The sequence below is a fragment of the Pygocentrus nattereri genome, chromosome 23 (genome assembly GCF_015220715.1).
Source record: "Pygocentrus nattereri isolate fPygNat1 chromosome 23, fPygNat1.pri, whole genome shotgun sequence".
NCBI lineage: Eukaryota > Metazoa > Chordata > Actinopteri > Characiformes > Serrasalmidae > Pygocentrus > Pygocentrus nattereri.
The window spans coordinates 30211630-30227574 of record NC_051233.1 but is presented as its reverse complement, the minus strand read 5'-3'; the positions used below and the strand labels follow the sequence as shown (position 1 = coordinate 30227574).

The 15945-nt window shown below is 40.6% G+C and overlaps 1 protein-coding gene across 1 annotated transcript; it reads right to left on the bottom strand.

Annotated features, from left to right (window-relative positions):
- Positions 1-1011: 1011 nt before the first annotated feature.
- On the bottom strand, positions 1012-8028 carry LOC108414111 (NAD(P)H dehydrogenase [quinone] 1-like). Its single transcript, XM_017686900.2, has 6 exons — positions 7758-8028; positions 5077-5244; positions 3813-3943; positions 3149-3262; positions 2692-2793; positions 1012-2581 (listed from the first exon to the last, which is right to left on the bottom strand). The coding sequence occupies exons 1-6, from the start codon at positions 7759-7761 to the stop codon at positions 2264-2266; spliced, it is 837 nt and encodes a 278-aa protein (XP_017542389.1). The 5' UTR covers positions 7762-8028; the 3' UTR covers positions 1012-2263.
- Between the last annotated feature and the right edge of the window lie 7917 nt (positions 8029-15945).

Genomic DNA, 15945 nt, shown 5'->3' with positions numbered 1-15945 from the left:
GCAGAGGTGGGAATTCAATGGGTGTTAGACTGGAAGAAGCGAAGGTTCCAGGTACGGTCCTTACCTCAAACTCAAGTTGTTTTACAATTCCACAGCCCCTGTTTTACTTTCGTTGCTCCTTCCATCATCCTATCAATCAATCAATTTGATAGCACTTTCAATTCAGGTTTTATTAAGTCTCTAAAGATTACATGGTATTTTTTTTTTTAGAAGAACATGCTTGTGGATACAGGGGATCAGAATTAGTTATGAGGTACAGAGTGATCTTTTACACTTACTGAAGTTTATCTTCACATTTCAGAACAATTACAGAGGTCTGTTATCGGCCTCTTATCGGTTAACTCAGATACAAATGCTGATATCCTCTGGACTTTCAGGCCTGCTTTTGTTCTGATGTTGATGGTCATGATGAGGAACTTTGGTCTAAATGTTGGAGGGTGTGACTTTACACAGGTGCTGCCCTGTGAAAGAGATTTCAAAGATAACTTAGTCTTAGTCAAAACTTGGTGGAGGACGTGTCTTCCAAGCATCTGCATGAATGATCTTATTGTCATCATATCGGTACAATGTTAATTTTGCATTAGACATCTAAACATTGAGCAAGACCTTCTTTCTGAGCCTGTCTGTGTGACAATAATATGTAAAGACGCATGATGTGGTCTAAAGGACGCCTTGCAGATCACCTAATTACTGCTGGTAAATAAGAGGATGGCCTGCGCAGCACTTTTTGTTTTCTTTTCTTTTCTGATAAATGAAGGTGTGATCTGGCAGGATGTAAGGAGTGAAAGCAAAAATGTAGAAAAAAAGAGAGCCTGGAGAGCTCGGGCTGCCGGGCTGCACTCACAAGAGGCTTCTGCTTGGGCCTAAAGTGCGCCATCTACAAGGAGTAGAACAAGGTCTTCAAGTAGAACAAGGTCTGTCTACTGTCTTCTTACATAACTCCAATATATGAAACTGTGCATTCCTAACACAAGAAGACGACAATAATCAATGACTCAGAACACAAACATATTTTAGGGCAGGTTAGGCTTTATTCAAGAATTACAACGTGAAGTTATTTAAGAGTTTTCTGAGAAATAACATCTTTAATGATCATGACCGTAACTAGCTATGAAGACACCGAGGTCCAAACCGTGGTAGTTTCAGATTTTTTTTCCCACTTTTCTCGATGCATGAGATTAAACAGCTACGTTCCGAGAAGACAGTCTATTCAGAGGCGCAGCCACGGTGTCACAGACCTACCCAGAATGTTTATAATTAGTCTTTTTTTTTTTATTATTGATAATAAAATTTGATTTGTTTTCTGGGAGCACAGTTGCTGTATTATTTCCAATCAAAATCTTAGAAGCTCCTTATAAGGCCTTATTTTCCTCAACCCTTCAGTCACTGCTATCCACAATTACTTCAGTAATCAGTGTCTGTGATGATCATGACTAGCGTCAGGACTCCGAGATCCTCTGAATTTTCTGAAGGGTTTTATAGATTCAGTGTAGAAGAAAGTGTCATAATTACCCAACGAGCTGTGACTGGTTCTCAGCTGACTTCAGAACAGCTGTGGCTCGGCCATAGACTGAACTGCCCGCTCTGTTTATCTCTGTATGAGATGCTGTGCTGCCCTGTGGAGCAGACTTTTGACTTCTTGAGGTGTTCAGGTATGCAGCACGCAGTCCATAAACTAACATAACATCACTATGTTGAAAATTTACCTAGCTAAGAGTTTATGAGTGCAATCACATTAAGACTGTAAAATGCAAACCCTAGATTTTATTTTTTGTTTGCACTGCTTGCAATGTTTCTGCATGCTTTAGTACCGGTAGCTGCTCAGTTTAGACTACAGGCTCTCTAGTTCACCATATTAGCTAGTATTTTCAGATCAAAGTAAACAAATTAATAGTTAAATGATTCATTAAATAAACAGGGTAGGAGTCAAATCAGTTTATGGCGGAGTAGAAGCAGTTCATGGAAGAACGGAGGGATGGGGAAGGAGAAAAGGAAAGGAAAAGGTCCATATAAGTAATAGATTAGAAAAAAAAATCTAAAAGGAGAAACTATACATACCCATTTATAGTCAAGTTAAAGCTATGGAAAACATACAGGTCTGCCAAAGGTTGACATATTTTAGATATAGATAGAGGTTAAACTTAGATTTGCTTGAACATAAATATAGATTACTGCAAAAACCTATTTCATAATGACTCAGCATCAATCTCTTATCTTCAGGCTTGATTCAGCTGCTAGGCTTTCTTTGGTGAGGATGCTGCTGCTACTGTTTGTCATGTGGAGCAGACTTGGTCTGGTTGTTTGGAGGGAACGGTTTACCAAGGTGCTGCCCTGTGGTGAGGCCATAGGGTTGAGAGGCATACGCCTCTTTGATATCTGAGCGCAGTCGGAACCCTGCCTGGAAACTGAGGTCAAAGAGCTTAGTGGGAGCAAACGACAGAGGCTGTTCGTCCAGCATTCCATTCAGCCTGGCCTGCCATGCCTCTAACATAGCTGTTCTCTCAGAGGGAGGAGTGTGTCCAACACACCAGAAGATCTGCGGGGCCAGAACCTGAAAACCACAGAAGCGCAGAACTCCGTTCTGCATCAAGACACATCGTTATTGTTATTATTGATTGTTATTTTTTAAGTGATTCTCTTCTAGCAACTAATAGATCAGAAATGTCCTCAACACAAAATGGTTTATTTCACCTGTAAAGGCCAAAGGCAAACATTGATGTCTCCATTGATGCCGTCAGGGAGGTACATAGACTCTATTCCTCCAGTAGTGAATGACAGCACAGCCTTTTTATCCTGTAGAGCAAAGTGAGCAAATAAATAAATAAATAAATAAATAAAAGTAGTCCTGTAAACTACTGAAAATTCACTTTGATTACTTTTAAGATTTTTCTGTGCATAGACAGCAAGTGTTTCTGATGATAAACACACCAAGAACCTTAACATTACGTAAACTATTTGAGGTCTTTAAGAGACACTGAGTTGCAGAGATTTAGATACACCCACTTCACATAAGCAGGTGTTGCAGCAGTTATTAGTTAAAACTCTGCATGCCAGTAAGAAACTCTGCTCTATAGAACAGACAGGATACACACTGCAGAAATCTTAATATGTCTTTAGCTATCTGACTTTTCTGTTGCATGTTTCAGACCTTAAAATTGCCGTTGTCATATATGGTCTGCAGAGTGTAGGCGAATCCTTGAGTCAGCACTCGCTCCATCCAGCCTTTCATTATAGCAGGAACAGTGAACCAGTAGAGCGGGAACTGCAAAATACATTACAATAATTATATGTATTACTTTTCTGATGTAACAATGCATCCAGTATTTTCATGCCAGAAATATATACATTATTCCTCTTCCATAAAGACAGTGAAATTTGTTTTGCTTGCTTGTTTACCACTTGGACATGCCCCGCTGGTGACATCCTGTATAAATAAAAATAATGCATGGCCACGACTTAGTAAGGCATGGGAATGAGATCCAAATGTGTGGCCACAACTTCCCATGCCCACAGATGATTTTTATTTATACAGGATGTCACCAGCGGGGCTCCGTACCAAGCATCCTTTGGGAACATTTTATGAGGATAGAACCTACAGAAATAAGGGGGGAGTTGTTTTTTAAAGTTTCTAAAGTTATATTAGCAGACATTAACTTATGAACATTCTCTCTCATTTAAAGCTGTCGTTTTGGAGATACAAGGTTTTCTTATGGCAGCAACCATCTAAGGGAAGTTGACAGGATAGCGTGAGAGTAAAGAAGAGGCAGTAAGAACATAGAAGTACCATGGAAAGAACCATCAGTACATCTAACCTGAAAGATGATGAGATCAGCCTGTGCCACCTTGCGGTGCTCTTCTTTGATGTCATCACTCAGTCTATCCTCCTTCCAGGCAATAAAGGTCTCCTCATCATACAGAAAGTGCTCAGGGTTCTTCAAGTTCCCTAGACAAGTATAACAAGATGGATATGCAGGACTCAGGCAATGATTTTGATTCATGTTATTATTATTATTATTATTATTATTATTATTATTATTATTATTATTATTACTAGTATTATTCACTTCTATAATACCAGTTTTATGCATGCATGTATTAGGTGAAAGGTCTTGCATGATGTGTCCTGCTGTGTTTTGTTGTGAAATACTCCCCAATTGGTTTTATCATTTTGGAATTTCAAGGAAATCTGGAACTGAAACAACTTCACTTTTTTGTAAAATGTAGCTTATTGTTACTCCAGTGGTTTATTCCAGGTATGTCTCAGAGAGTCAGTAAGGCGTTGTTTGGTAACAAGGTTGTATATCCTAAAGTTTATGGTCCACTCTGGGCAAATTTATGCAAAAATGTTAAACCGGCTGGGTCAGATAAGAGAAAGCTACCCGTGTGTAGAAGGTGTTGCCTTAATAAGGGTGCAGTCTCTCAAACAAAAGAGTGGTATTTCAGCTTTTTGGCCAAAAGGTGACAATCATTCAAGTTGACTGACAGACCCACCCACCCACAAAGTTGTCAAAATATGAAACCCTAAATAAGAAAACAAAGGAAAAGGAAAAAGCACAACCAACAAATGATCAGGATGAACATACGGTTCTTTTAGCTTTACAGTCAAGGCCCAAACTCTGCTTCCTAACTCAACTCAGGAGCCCTAAGCTTCCAAATCCACAATGCTTCATGCTGAAGTAAAAGCTTCAGTCAATAATCCTCACAAATCCTTTTTTAAATAATCTCTACATCTTGAGCTTTTAACAATGGAGGTTACTCTGATGCCTTGGCTAGTAATGTTTCACTATCGTATAGTCCGTGTTGTCTGGGCGACCTGCGTATTTATAATCTGCAAATCGTTCTTCTTAGTTTTTCCAGTTTAAAAGCAATTACATGGACATACTAAGCATACTAAACAACATGAATTGAATTATAATTTACTGATAGGTATTGTCTTGAATATGAATCCTGTATGAACTATATAAGCTGAGGACATCTTGTATTTGTAAAAGGTGTTTCCCTGCGCTGCCTGTGGTCATTCCAGTACACATCCAACTGGCGTTTGATTTTACTGACATAGTGCACCACCATACAGACCTTTGATATCCGCCGCTGTTGCTGAGGAATGGAAATTCATGGCATAGAGGTCAGACACGATGACTTCACAGCCCTGGGCAGTGAGCGTCTGCACAGCCACATCCTTCGCAGCGGCGTTAAACGAGCTTGGACTCTGATGGGCATAAACGATCAACACAGTCTTCGGTGCTACAACGTAAGAAACACAAAGACCAGAGAGAAGTTCCTCCTATGACATTGCAGTAGTTACGTTTCTGAAAATTTCTAATGAATGGACTTCCAGAAAATCAAAGATCTGCATGACTGCATGACTTCTCATGTGAAAGAGCAGCATGATGGGCCTCACGCCCCTCGTACTTGCACTCTTCATTTGCCAAGTGCCCAGGAGAGGCAGAACTCAATGTTTACTGTGTGGCGAAGTTGCACCCGGTCAGCAAACAACAGCTTTTATTACAGTTTTATCGCTTAATTTTACATCACAACAGGCCATGGCATCTGTGCACTGTTCTGAGGGAGGAGCATTACCGCTGTACTGCCACACCAAGGAGAGAGAAAAAAAACACCTACTCGCAGTGAAGTAGAAGAAAAACATGTAAACAATGTTTCAAGATTCTTCCTTTATTCACGTGAAATTTGTTCAAACGGTATCATGGCTTATCAGAAAGATCCCACAGTACCAAACTTCCAATACCAACCAGTACCAGGAACCATTTAAATACTCTGTACACACTTACAAAAGATGGTTCTTCAAGGGTTCTTTAGTAGAGACAGTGGGTCTATACAGAACCATGAATACCCAAGGAATCATTTGCATGGATTAAAGGATAAAGACCTCTGCCTTCTACACTGTAGACTGGGCTTCAATCCCCACCTGGGTACCCACTCACCCTTGGCCTAGCTATATAAAATCACTGAAAATTGTAAGTCGCTCTGGATAAGAGCGTCTGCCAAATGCCATAAATGTAAAAGATCAAATATTTCCTCAGATTGATGGTTGCATGTTCTCTACAGCCTCAAAAGGGGTTCTTCTATTGTTACTACAAGCTTGACAACACAGCAATAGGAGAATGTGTTTACTGCTATATAGAACCATTTTCAAAAAGGTTCTATACAGAACCAAACAACACGTTCTCCATCAATCTGAAGAACATTTTCATCATGCAAATGGTTCATTGAGTGTTCATGGCTCTACACAGAACTACTGTCTTTACTAAAGACCCATCTTTTATAAGAGTGAAGTGTTCTGAAAAAGAAATTTCAACATTGGTCTGTGTTTGCAACCCACAGCAAGTGAGCTCATGCCTCAAATACCACAAACGTCTACCTTCATGATGTGTCTGTTGATCAGTTCTGGACAAGGTCTGACAATAACTCAAACAAAAGAGAAAATACTTGAACTTTTAGTAAACGCATCATTTATTGAAAAGCACAGCGAGACTACATTTCCAATGCAGGTATAGATATTAGAGCTTTGGGCCATAAAGTAGACACATTACTGAATTAATAATTTAGTAACAGGGTAAGATCAGCAGCATCAGCAGTAATGAAACCATCTTTTGAGATCTGTCCCATCAAGCAAAGGGTTTTTTCCCCAGTACGTAAAACATGTTTTATTCCCGTAAATCATCTACCACCTGCCATCCAAACTGGACAAACCTGTCCGACTTTTCAAACCCTGTAACTGTAGAAGTCCCTCACTCATTGAGGGAACGCACCATTCTGAGAAACACAGGCCCACCTGAGATGTTCCTGGAAAAGCGAGTCAATGCAGAAACGCAGGATTTTGAGGTTCGCAAGTGACCGCGATTTGACTTGTAAAATATCTTGAAATAATTGAAATATCTTTGGCTTCGTCTTTTTTGAGCCACAAAACTTTGTGCTCAGTCCTTTCATTACTGGTGAGCATAAGAACTGTAGCTTACACATTTTGGGGAGAAAATGGAGAACAAGATTAAAGACGAAAAAGACCGGAGATGTAAGAAACCTGAAAGATAAGCATAAGTGAAGTCATGACTCAAGGGCTGGAACCATGAAAACGTTCTTAAGAAGAAGCTTGCGAAGGTTCCCAAGACAAACACTAAGAAGTTCATAAGAATGTTCTTAACTACAATTCTTTAAAAAAATACTTAAGAAGTTCTCAAATAATCTCTTAAGAAAGTCTTTATTGGTTTCGACTGTCATTCCTGTTACCAGGTGAATCCGCTCAGAGGAGAAAATGGGGAAAAACATGAAACTAAGTTTAAAAAATTAGCAAATGAGATCTAGAGGTTATGGTGGGTGGGGGGGGGGGGGGTCCTGCTTGGAAAATATAATAATTGTGGGATGACGGCAAAAAGCAAGAGAGGAGGATGGACAGAATTAGATAAACTGATGAATTCAGATGCTCACCTTATCAACTCTTACAACTCGTATAATTAAAGAACACCTGCTCTTAAAGCCATTCCTAAGAGAGCAGTAAAGAGAAGAAAACGAGACAGTTCTTAAGGCGTAACTGAGGAAGGACTTGAAATAACTTGAACAAGGTTCTGTTATTTCTGTTATTCTCCACATCACTTTGCCAGGCAGCAGCCAAGTGCAGCCCATCATGCACCAAAACTCACTGAAACACTGAGCTGGGTTTAGACCGCCTGCTGTGAGGAGCCCGTTCAGAACTAAACAGAAACACCGTCACCTGCTGAACCGAGCGGGCAATGAAATCTCACCCATGTCCCGGAGCGGCTCCCTGAAAGGTCTCCCTGCGGTCCTGGACGGAAACGCTCCTCTGTCCGGTTCTCGTGACTGGGTTAAGAAGCGTCGTTGTGTCTTACGTAACGACGCAGAGTCCAGTTCCCTCTTAAAGGAGCTGAGGCCAGTGGTCGCTGCGCCCACACACTTCACACTCGCTCTGCCTTAATTCTCTATTTCTCAGCACGTTCGCCCCGCCTGAGCGATACGTGAGCACCAGCAGCCCGAAACGACGACCCCGGTACCGCTTTTACTCGCGTGCAGCCAAGGACTTGGTCACTGGAGCCCCAGTTATAGACCCCTGCGTGGGCGGCGCTTACACCGGGTGGGCAAGTACGTATTCCTGCAGGTTGGACCAACCCCAGCTAGGCCTATGGGGGTAATTATGTTGCAAGACTTGAGAACCTGTAGGACTTGATCTGAGAACTTGTGGAACAAAATCTGAACTTGTATTCTTGATGTGAGAACCTGTAGAACTCAAATCTGAACTTGTATTTTTGATGTGGGAACCTGTAGAACTCAAATCTGAACTTCTATTTTTGATGTGGGAACCTGTAGAACTCAAATCTGAACTTCTATTTTTGATGTGAGAACCTGTAGAACTCAAATCTGAACTTGTATTTTTGATGTGGGAACCTGTAGAACTCAAATCTGAACTTGTATGTTTGATGTGGGAACCTGTAGAACTCAAATCTGAACTTCTATTTTTGATGTGGGAACCTGTAGAACTCAAATCTGAACTTGTATTTTTGATGTGAGAACCTGTAGAACTCAAATCTGAACTTGTATTTTTGATGTGGGAACCTGTAGAACTCAAATCTGAACTTCTATTTTTGATGTGAGAACCTGTAGAACTCAAATCTGAACTTGTATTTTTGATGTGAGAACCTGTAGAACTCAAATCTGAACTTCTATTTTTGATGTGGGAACCTGTAGAACTCAAATCTGAACTTGTATTTTTGATGTGAGAACCTGTAGAACTCAAATCTGAACTTGTATTTTTGATGTGGGAACCTGTAGAACTCAAATCTGAACTTGTATTTTTGATGTGAGAACCTGTAGAACTCAAATCTGAACTTGTATTTTTGATGTGGGAACCTGTAGAACTAAAATCAGAACTTCTATTTTTGATGTGAGAACCTGTAGAACTCAAATCTAAATGTAAAAACCAGAAAATGTTCTCACAGCTGTGTTTTAAATTTGAAGTCACAGAGAAAAAGTCACATCTGTGTGAACGAATACTAAGATAAACACAGGTGTATTTATTCGTACACAGGTTCATTTTTTTGTCTATAACCACAAATTTCAGCCCACAGCCTCTTAAACACGACCGCACGACTTCAAACCTGCTCGCCTTTCCCAACACTTCTCCCAGTAGACGCGTAGCTGTTTCACTGAGGGAGCGGTGCAGGGGCGGCGCGGTAGGGATGAGACGTTATTCATGACCAATCAAAGGAGCCGCTCAACGCCAATTAACTAACCTAGGTTAGCTAAGAAAGCGTCCCTGCTGGAAGTTTATTCCTATTTTTGGTAACGGTAATACTAATGTAAACATTATTAAAATTAATCTATGTCTTAATTTTCGTAATAGTGTTGCCATGGAGGTTAAGGTAGATGGTGTCCGCATGCTAGCTGGAGAGTTAGTTAGTTAACCTAGTTTAGTTAGCGTAGCTTTTTTACCTAATGGGTTTACATGGGAACGTTTTGATAACATTAACCTAGTTAACTGTAAAGATCTCGTTAGATAGCTCTAACCAAGATCCAGGATTGGTAGTTATAGATATGTTTCTGGAATTAAGTTGGTGGGGCTAGCTTTTTACATTTAGAATGGGATGTTACGTTAATTTGATGTTAGCTAGAAAAGAAATGGATACGTAAAAATGCATTACTTCATTTCGCATGTCCGCTATAACCTAGGAGTGATTAGGTAAACTATTTTGCTATAGTATGCAGTAATTTGTATAATCTGGGCTAGTATTAATTAACCTATTTTACTTTGTTTTACTGCGATGGACTGGCGACCTGTCCAGGGTGTGTCCTGCCTTCCGCACGATGACCACTGGGATAGGCTCCAGCACCCCCCACGACCCTGACGGAGAAGATGCTTAGAAAATGTGTGTGTGTGTGTTCACAGGAGCTGGTACTCCTTAGTTCAGTCTCAACTCAAGTAGATGTTCCTCAAGATGTTTATAATGCACTTGCAGAGGTCCACCAGATGGCATGCAATCTAAATAACAAGGAGACCTGCGTCACTGTTGAGCATGAGATGGGAATGAATGGTCGACCAAAGATGAGGCTTTCTGAGGACTGTACATCCCAGCTGCTTTCCTTGGGATTGCCTGTAACATGTATAGCTAGGCTGTTGGGCGTGTCAAGAGGGCAAGCTACAGCATCTTGACTAATGAGGAACTAGACTCCCTGGGGTGAACAATCCATGCCAGAAATCCAAACGCCAGATACAGAATGCTGAAGGGTTTGCTGAGGGCGCAAGGACGTCGAGTGCAGTGGGAGAGAGTCCGTTCTTCAATGCGCTGAGTAGATGCCGTTGGTATAATTTCCAGAATGTCCGAGTTGGGCTGTGTGATGAGAAGAACATATTCTGTGCCAGCCCCAAAGTCACTAATGCGCATCAATACAAATCACAAGTTGATAAGGCTTGTATAATGAATATAAAATAAATAGTAACATAGTCTTCTAATTTATCTTGGGCATCAACTGTAGTAAATTTAACATAATTCATTAACCAAGGTACAACATGGTGATCTTTGGAGGCATAGATGGCTTCTCCAGGAAGGTACTAAATATAATTATCTGTTAATACATGTATGTGTTACAATATATTACACAGTAAGTGTAAATGTTTGAAGTAGTCCTGTAATAGGCCTAGTTGATAGCCGTACATATAGCTGTGTATCACAGTGAGGATACTGATCACCAGACAAAATTAAATCAAAGATTGAAGTCAGCAAAATGGTTCAGGTGACGAATGACATTTTAATGGTGTTCTCCTGAGCCTTTGTTTAAATTTGTTTATTTTCCTCATTTGTATTGTTAATGTAGATAATGTATCTTGGTGTGTCAAATAACAATCTGGCTTCAACAACTCTGGCTTTCTTCAATGATGCAGTTCAAAAGTTTGGACTTCAAATGAGGTAAAAAAAAAAAAACCTTGTCAAGACAACCATCATTACCCTACATAAATGTTTATAAATGCTTATTCCACAAATGCAACCTTTATAGCCTACTTGAATAAGCATTTATAAACCATTTATGTTGGACAGGGCTGCCAATCTTATCCACAAAGGGCCAGCGTGGCTGCAGGTTTTCATTCAAAACAAGCTGGAGCACACCTGATTCCACTTGTTTAATCAGCTGGTTTCAGTCTCCAGCTTTGTTGGGATAAAAGACCTGCAGCCACACAGGGTTTTCGTGTATAAGATTGGACACCCACAGATGTAGGGTTATGCCAGTTGTCATGTCAAGCTTATGTAGGTGTCACATAGCCTTATAAACAGTATACTAAAGAGTTACCAAAAGTTGTTGTATTTAATCTCCTGGAAACTATCCTGCAAAGAGCATTAGTCTGTACAGGTGAAACATGTAGAGCAGGGGGTCACCAATCTTGTCAGGTCCAGTATGGCAGTAGGTGTTCATTCCAGTCAAGCAGAAGCACATCTGATTGTACTTGGTTTAATCAGTTAGTCTCCGTATTCAAATAAGTGACCAGTTATATGAGGTATGCTCCTGCTTGGTTGCAGTGAAAAGGTACATTAGCATTTGTGCCCAAGATTGGTGACCCCACTCCAGAAAATCACATTTAACCATATCCGGTGTTTAGTTGCCAAATTTGTGTTTTAACAGGGTGTGGGGTGATCATGGAGCAGAGAACATTGATGTGGCTTGTGATATGTTCTCTGTTCGGGGAACGAGAGGGAGTAGCTTCATTGCAGGCAAAAGCGTCCACAATCAAAGGTAATTATGAATAAACCCTTATGAGTATCTACAACTCCTACGTAACCAGTGTGTCTGATGGCTTTTTAGTTTTTTTGTAATCAGAATTGAGCGCTTGTGGCGTGATGCGTTCACAGCAGTCACCGGCCACTTCTACAACGTCCTGCATGAGCTTGAAGATGAGGGTCATCTTGATCTGTCCAACAGCCTGCACATTTTTTGCTGCCACTATGCCTTCATTCCATGCCTGCAAGCCCACCTTGACATATTCAGAGATGACTGGGATAATTATCCTATTTGCACAGAGGGCAACTTCTCTCCCAGCTGTGGCATCTGGGACAACAATATCACTCGAGTGTGATGAAGTAAGAATGACTTTAAACTTGAATGCTTTTCCCCCATTTATGTATACATTTGTTGTTCCATTCACTGAAGCTGAAATTTTATTTAACCGAATCAGAACATTCCACAAATAGACTGGGAAAGCAGTGGACTTCTGCCCAGTGATTCCAACTCTGGCATCCAGGTCCCTGAAATCGAATGCCCACTGACAGCTGATGAGTTTGCTGGACTAAAGTCTACTGTAGAGCCGGTAAGAGAGTCAACAAGTTTTGGTGCTGATATTTATACACCTAAAGTAAAGGCACTGGCTTGAGTACGGGGAGTGTCAGAACCTGTGGAAGTCTGAGAGCAAAGATGAGCAAAGGTTTCTCAAACCAACCTACTAAACCAAAGGTAGTCTCTCAGGCAACAATCGCTGGATCATTCGCAAATGGAACTCTGCACATCAAAAATGCAAGCAAGGTACCACGTCCCAGGAAGGAAACAGTTCAACGGCCTTGAACAAATGTGTGACGAATGCTGTGTCAAACTACCTGCTATGTTAAAGTAGGTTAATATCATAGCAAAAAGGTTTTACATGTACCTCGTCCATTCATTTTTAAGGGACTGTTTTTTTTCTACACTCAATTCCCACGCTGTGCTGACCTTGAAACACACAGCCAATGACAATAGACTATTTTTTGGCACTGTCCTGTCCTGTCACTGTAAAATTGAATAATCTGTTAAAACATTTGAGATGTTTGTTTGAGCTCCTCTGACAGGTGATTTGCTACCTTTATTTACCAAGAAAACAAGCATGTTTGGCACTGTTCTGGATCGCTGAACGGTTTGTATTTTAGTTGCATGCCCCCAAGAGAAATGTAATATTGCAATGTAATGTAAATATACAGGCAAAACCAGAACAATACAGAACTGATGCTTCTTACTGCTGCCTGAATGCTTCACCACAAAACAGGTTACACCAGACCTGCCTTTATAAGGGCACATCCGTCGTGTCAGTGGCACTGATGACATGCTGTACTGCTTCATCAAGTGGTTTCACCCTCCTCTTTTCCTCTTCTCCTCCTGCAACTGAGAGTATCTTTATAAGGCTGATGATTATATATTTTATATTTTCTCTGGAGCTTTTGGTAACTTATCGTTTAACTAACTCACTGTTATAATGCAGTGCATATCACAATAGGAGACAATTCATTTTTTAAATCTCACTAAACTATTCACGTTTTGATTTCTTGCTTGTAATATTTTTATATTTAACACAACTATTTACTTCATTAATGTGTCTTATTTGTGTTTACCGTCTGGCAGCAGTGATTAACGCAGCGTTCACAGCACTCAGCGACGTGTCTCGGGGCTGCGCATGCGCACTAGTGAAAGGGTAGGGTGCAGTACCACAAGCAACCACAGGGGGCAGCCGTGTGTGTTCCACAAACTTCTCAGATTTCTGCGAGTGGTGGGGTCCAAGAAAAAAACTTCGCCACCCATATCAGCATGGTCTCCTGAGGGAACTCACACATTTTGGCTGAAAACATTGTGGTGACCGGCAAAGTGGTCCCCACAATGTTTTCGGTCCCCACACCGTGAGTGTGCTAACATGTTGGGGCACACACACACACACATTTTTATATAAAGATCTATATGAAATAGTGTGCAGTAAACAACATATTTGTAGTTTCAACTCAAAATACAGTATGTTCTCTCTCATTTAATGCACTTTCTTATGGCTTGAACGAATGATCAATTTAAATTTCATGTTGATATACCACTGGCATGTTTACAATACCTTTCTCCACATTAACTTGCATGGTAAGGCATTATCTCAGCAGCAAACTGCTCTCCACATACTGGACACGAATCCTGGTTAGGGCAAAGTACAAAATGCTATTAACTATTATTTGTATTAAACCAATGGTTCCCAGGCCTGAAACTGGAGGGGCCCTCACCCTGCACATTTCAGTGCTTCCCTGGCTCTTAACACCTGATACAACTAATTAGCCCATTTACCAATCCCTTCATGACTTGAAGTGGGTGTGTTGGAGCACAAACACTAAAATGTGCAGGGCAGTGGGTACACCAGGATCTGAGATAGTATTCACTAGAGGGTTCATATCTTGGGACCTGCTTGGGAGTTTACTCACAATTAGCCTGATTATTACTTGATTCCGTAACAAAGTGTCGGTGGTTTTATTTATTTTAATGTAAATATCTGCTTACCATACAAATAACATCAGTCTCTTGGCTTGGCTGTTCTGCTACATATCCAGAATCCTTGAATAGAGATGAAAGAAAATACAGTATAATTGGTTTAAATGATGTTGGAACACTTTTTGGCACAAATGTATGCCATATGAGCACCTTTTGCAACAAAGTGCAGTGCAGCAAATGAGTTAAAAGGAGAAAATGTTCTGGGTTTCTGTATAGCAGCTGCCATAGCAGCTACATTCGCTGACTACATTTGAGATGACTGACGGTCTGAATCCTGATAGAGACGGAAGAGTGTACTGCATCTGAGACACCCGTAAGTAGCTGCAATACAAGTCATGCTGACTACGCCACGGAACTAAAATGATAAAAATTCAAAGGAGTGGCAGCGTAAAGAGGATGGAGGAAGTTTTCTTCATGAAGTCCAGTGCTGCACTCTGCAGTTATGTGACGAATAACCAGTAGAAAAACTTATTTTAAAGAAATATAATTTAGGATATGTCGGTTATAACTAGAGATCAATGTGAAATGGGATCTTGTTATAGTAGTATGGAAATAAGAGTACTTGTTAAGCCACAGCAGTGTGGTCACCAACCCTCTTCCTGGCGATCCAACTTCCTAGAGTTCCCTTCTAAACCTAATCTAGCTAGATTAGCTAGCTATCCTTTATATTAACTTTATCAAGAGTACTTGTAAATTCAGATTTTTGACTGCAAATTACACACGTACAATAATTCAATTCTTACCTTTGCATCTCTGATGAGACCAGGGGATCCACTATCCACCCATGGGCCAGCTTAATCCACTAGAACTAGCTCTGTCTATGTTTCCAGCTGGCTGCAGGCTGCTATGTCTTGTAATATAACTAAGAAGATTCTTCACTGCATTTTCATGTATACACACACACACACACACACACACAGACATATATATATATATATATATATATATATATATATATATATATATATATATATATAGTACATATATAATTTTTTATATTATATTGTAAAAATTACAATATAATATATTGTCACCGGCCACTTTATTAGGTACACTGTTTAGTTGCTTGTTAACACAAATAGCTTATCAGCCAATCACATGGCTGCAACTCAGTGCATTGAGGCATGTAGAGGTGGTCAAGACAATTTGCTGAAGTGCAGACCGAGCATCAGAATGGGGAAGAAAGGGGATTTAAGGGGCTTTGAACGTGGCGTGGTTGTTGGTGCCAGACGGGCTGGTCTGAGTATTTCAGAAACTGCTGATCTGCTGGGATTTTCACACACAACCATCTCTAGGGTTTACAGAGAACGGTCCGAAAAAGAGGAAATATCCAGTGAGCGGTCAGTTGTGTGGACGAAAATGCCTTGTTGATGTGAGAGGTCAGAGGAGATGGGCAGACTGGTTCCAGATGATAGAAAGGCAACAGTAACTCAAATAACCAACCAGAATCTCTGAGGAACGTTTCCAACACCTTGTTGAAAGTGTCCCATGAAGAATTAAAGCAGTTCTGAAGGCGATCCAACTTCCTAAAGTTCCCTTCTAAACCTAATCTAGCTAGGTTAGCTAGCTATCCTGCTTCTACTAACCAAGACGACTGCAAAACTGAACACTGCTGCACCTATCTGCACCACCTGTGGGTCGGTAGCTAACTAACTTACTGAGCTCTGC